We start from the raw sequence: 3,689 nt of genomic DNA, 5'->3' as shown, positions 1-3,689 counted from the left end.
ATTTTTTACAGACCAGCATTTAATCAATATAAAATAAGACTGCTAGTTTTTGTCATGTCATAACTCCTACATGCATATATCATGTACATGTCATTGTATTCTGATCGGTCAAGGCACTATACTAGTATGGTACAATGTTAGGTTTTCTTTTGTTCTAATATATGTCAATGATCTAACCTAATTCATGTCATTTTAATGCTTCATTTCATCAAACAACTATATTGTTTGTATGCATGATGCAGTGCATTGTTTCTCACTTGTACTTGTATCTCCTGTATTGCAGAGAGACGAAGCGGCGGCGACTCATTAGAGATGCGCAACAGAAGGACAGGAGGAGGTACTACACAATCCAGCTACTGCTCAGCTTCATAATCTAATTAGTAATGTCAGTAATGAAAGAAGAGATCACAGCATTGTTTCAGTTACATTTTTACAAGCCTAAAACAACTAAAAGTCATTCACGTTCCAGCTAGTTTTCTGCTGGCTAAATCAAGCCAAAGTTCCTTTGTTAAACAGTTTTGTTTACTCTGCAAATGTCCCTTGTTTCAGCAACAAGTTCTGACCAACACGATGGGTCTCATGTACGGATGCCTTGGGAAAGTGAGGCCTTACTACCTACATCAAGCCCTCCAGAGGCCCAGTTCACAGTAACAGGTGTTTTTTGTTTTTTTTTGTTTAAACTTTTGAAGTAATTTTTATTAGACCAGTCTACAAGGATTGTCACTTTTAGTTAGTTTTACTTTAAACTTTCTCAGTTAAGTTCCTTCTTTTATTCCTCCAAATTCTTTTTGAAGTTTGAATATGAACTTTGAACTTTACTCATCACCTTACAGCGGTGGCACAAACAGACATGCAATATTGTTGTAATATCTATCATAATTGTTATAATTTAATTCCTGTAATTTCAATGCTTTATTTCATTGAACAGTGTTATTATTTGCATTCATTTTGTAAAGCGTCTTACTTTATTGTCTCGGGTAATGCAGAGATAAGAAGCAACGGTGATGCTAATTCAACAGAGAGGGACAACATGGGGAGAGAAAGAGGTACTACACAATCATATACTCTAATTAGTAATGAATCAGTGATTCAGTGATGAAAGGAGAGATTGCAACATTGTTTCAGTTACATTTTTAAAAGCCTAAAACAACTGAAAGTCATTCACATTCCAGCAACCTTTCTCCTGGCTAAGTTAAACCCAAGTTCCTTGGTTAAACACTTTTGTTTTACTCTGCAAATGTCCCTTGTTTCAGCAACAAGTTCTGTCCAACATGACGAGTCTTCAGTTGAACAGCAAACCCCTCCACCTGTACAGCCACCTTCTTCACCTGCACAGCTACCTTCTACACCTGCACAGCTACCTTCTACACCTGCACAGCTACCTTCTACACCTGCACAGCTACCTTCTACACCTGCACAGCTACCTTCTACACCTGCACAGCTACCTTCTACACTTGCACAGCAAACTCCACTTGCACAGCAAACTCCACTTGCACAGCCACCTGATGAAAGGGAGCCCTCACTACCTACAGAGGCCCAGCCCACAGGAACAGGTGTTTGTTTTTGTGTGTTTTTGTGTAAACATTTGAAGTAAATTTCAATAGGTTCCACAAGGATTGTCATTCTATACTGGTTTTACTTCAAGCTTTCTCAGTTGAGGTCTTTCTGTTCTTCCTCCAACTTCTTTTTGGAGTTTGGAACTTTTTTTCATCTGTTATTTGTTGATTAGTGCTAGCTAAGATTCTATGGTTAGCAATACTTATTATAATAAGTGATTTTGCCTGACATTCCTGTATCCTATCCCCAGGTCAGACGTTTTCAGATGATTTGTCTGACCAAGCTGAAGGCCCCTTAGATCTTTTATTAGGCCAGTCTACAGGAACAGGTAAAATTCATGTTAAATATTTGTTTCACTTTAAACTTCTTCAGATAAATTCCTTGTGTTTTCCTTGTTTGTATGTTGAACTGAAGCAGCATTTGCACTGAGCCCACACAGGCCCCTCAAACTCATCATAAAGAAACACAAAACAAAATTATGTATTGTTACCCTGGACTGAAATCAATTTAGTATTTCAATTGTAAACAGTTGTGTAATAAATCACTGTTGTTTCTTCCCAGGCCAGTCTGCTCAGGATGGTGCATGTGGCGGAGGCACACCGGATGATACTAATGATGACGCTCCTCCAGTTATGAACACAGAAAAGCAAGGTATGGAATTTTTTGTCATCTTTCAAGAAAATCAAATGCAAATCATAAAGAGAACAAGAGGTTAAATATAACAAATAAATATATAGCCAGAACTCACTGGAAAGAAAGAATTAAATGTTGTTAATATTCTGTCATCATTGTTCATGAAAGAACATGCTGTTGTTAGCAAGATTTGATATGATCACTTCCTTTACCTTAACTGGCAAATTTCTGTTACAAGGCCACACCAATTTGATTTGTTGGATCTCAAATATTTCCAGAAGAACTATAAAGCGACAGGGAAAAAATATTATAAAAAAACAGACCTACATGTAGGCATACTATGATAGCTGAAAACAATGACAGAAGCCATGAATTGAAAGTAACAGGTTGGTTTATAATGCAAACAATTAATTTTAACAGCTTTTTATCAAAGCAATGCATTGATAGATTGAAAAGATTGAGCCAAAATATGAGCATCTTTCTTGGAGTTGACTCAAAACCTGAATCCTGAAAGTGGCTGAATCTGAGAACAAATTGATTAAATTGGTGTGGCTTAATGTAAAACTATACACCTTTGCAGGACCACCGTGGACGGACCTGTTCAAAATTGTGGAGAATACACTGCCGCCAGAGAACTGGCTCCGTTTGGCAGAAGCGTTGGGAGTGAGTAATAAACTAATATCCAGCATAGAAAGAGCACCCTTCTGTCAATCACAAGGCAAGCTGCATCAACTTTTGCGGCAGTGGGTGGAAGAAGATGAGGCGGCATCACCAGAAGCACTCGCTGCTGCACTTTGCAAGTGTGGATTTGTTGAAGTAGCAGATATGGTGAAAAAATGCTGCCAGACTTATTATAGAGCTTAGATAAAAAAAATGTCTGGAAGTCAGATTCACCTTGACTTGATTTTATGAATGGCATTCAAGTCACATAACATCTAAGCTTAAAAAAGTACTGCCATTCCAGAGGATATTGTTCTCTGTATGTAGATATAGGTGAGATTGTGCAAATAAGAAGTTACTGTAAGAAGAAAACTAAGGTTATTGTTGATTTAGAATTAATGGGAAAATAATTGTTAAGAGAAAATATTTTGAAAATATTTTGAAGCTCTTGACGTACAGAAATTAATGTATTTTTTTGAGAAAATGTACTTTTTCATGTTTTTAAAACTAAGGATAATTTTACATGCAATAGTCAAAACATGTAATTTAGTCAACAGTGTATAGTACTCGTATAGTATATGTACAACTGCCCATTATACTCTTGATGAATATAGTATAGCGTACATGTACGTGTGGATGTGAACGAGTTCTTAGTAGTTTTGCTTAAAAGCAACATTCTGCTAACAGAATACTAGTTGAACCTATACAATGTATATGTAGAATTTTGATAGACTCATACCAGCTAGTTATCCTATTATCTGCCATACATTAATGATTGTACCTGCTTCAATAGTCGTACACTAAACTTTGACTTTGATGATCATGTTTGAAAATTTATG

General features: G+C 36.5%; 1 protein-coding gene across 5 annotated transcripts in view; it reads left to right on the top strand.

Annotated features, from left to right (window-relative positions):
* The window catches only part of LOC109473143, an 11,380-nt gene extending 7,892 nt beyond the window's left edge, over window positions 1-3,488 (top strand). For 2 of the 5 annotated variants that reach the window (XM_019773040.1, XM_019773039.1), the window contains exons 10-15: window positions 550-654; window positions 978-1,046; window positions 1,254-1,553; window positions 1,808-1,885; window positions 2,119-2,208; window positions 2,771-3,488. In XM_019773040.1, coding sequence (XP_019628599.1) covers window positions 550-654; window positions 978-1,046; window positions 1,254-1,553; window positions 1,808-1,885; window positions 2,119-2,208; window positions 2,771-3,054 — 926 coding nt within the window. In that variant the 3' untranslated portion in view covers window positions 3,055-3,488. Of the gene's footprint in view, window positions 1-283; window positions 338-549; window positions 655-977; window positions 1,047-1,253; window positions 1,554-1,807; window positions 1,886-2,118; window positions 2,209-2,770 lie in introns of all 5 variants that reach the window. The other 3 variants (XM_019773041.1, XM_019773038.1, XM_019773043.1) reach the window with 3 other exon arrangements.
* Window positions 3,489-3,689: the final 201 nt, after the last annotated feature.

Source organism: Branchiostoma belcheri, unplaced genomic scaffold, assembly GCF_001625305.1.
Source record: "Branchiostoma belcheri isolate BF01 breed outbred unplaced genomic scaffold, Haploidv18h27 scaffold29, whole genome shotgun sequence".
NCBI classification, from domain to species: Eukaryota; Metazoa; Chordata; class Leptocardii; order Amphioxiformes; family Branchiostomatidae; genus Branchiostoma; species Branchiostoma belcheri.
This window is presented reverse-complemented; position numbering and strand designations above follow the sequence as displayed.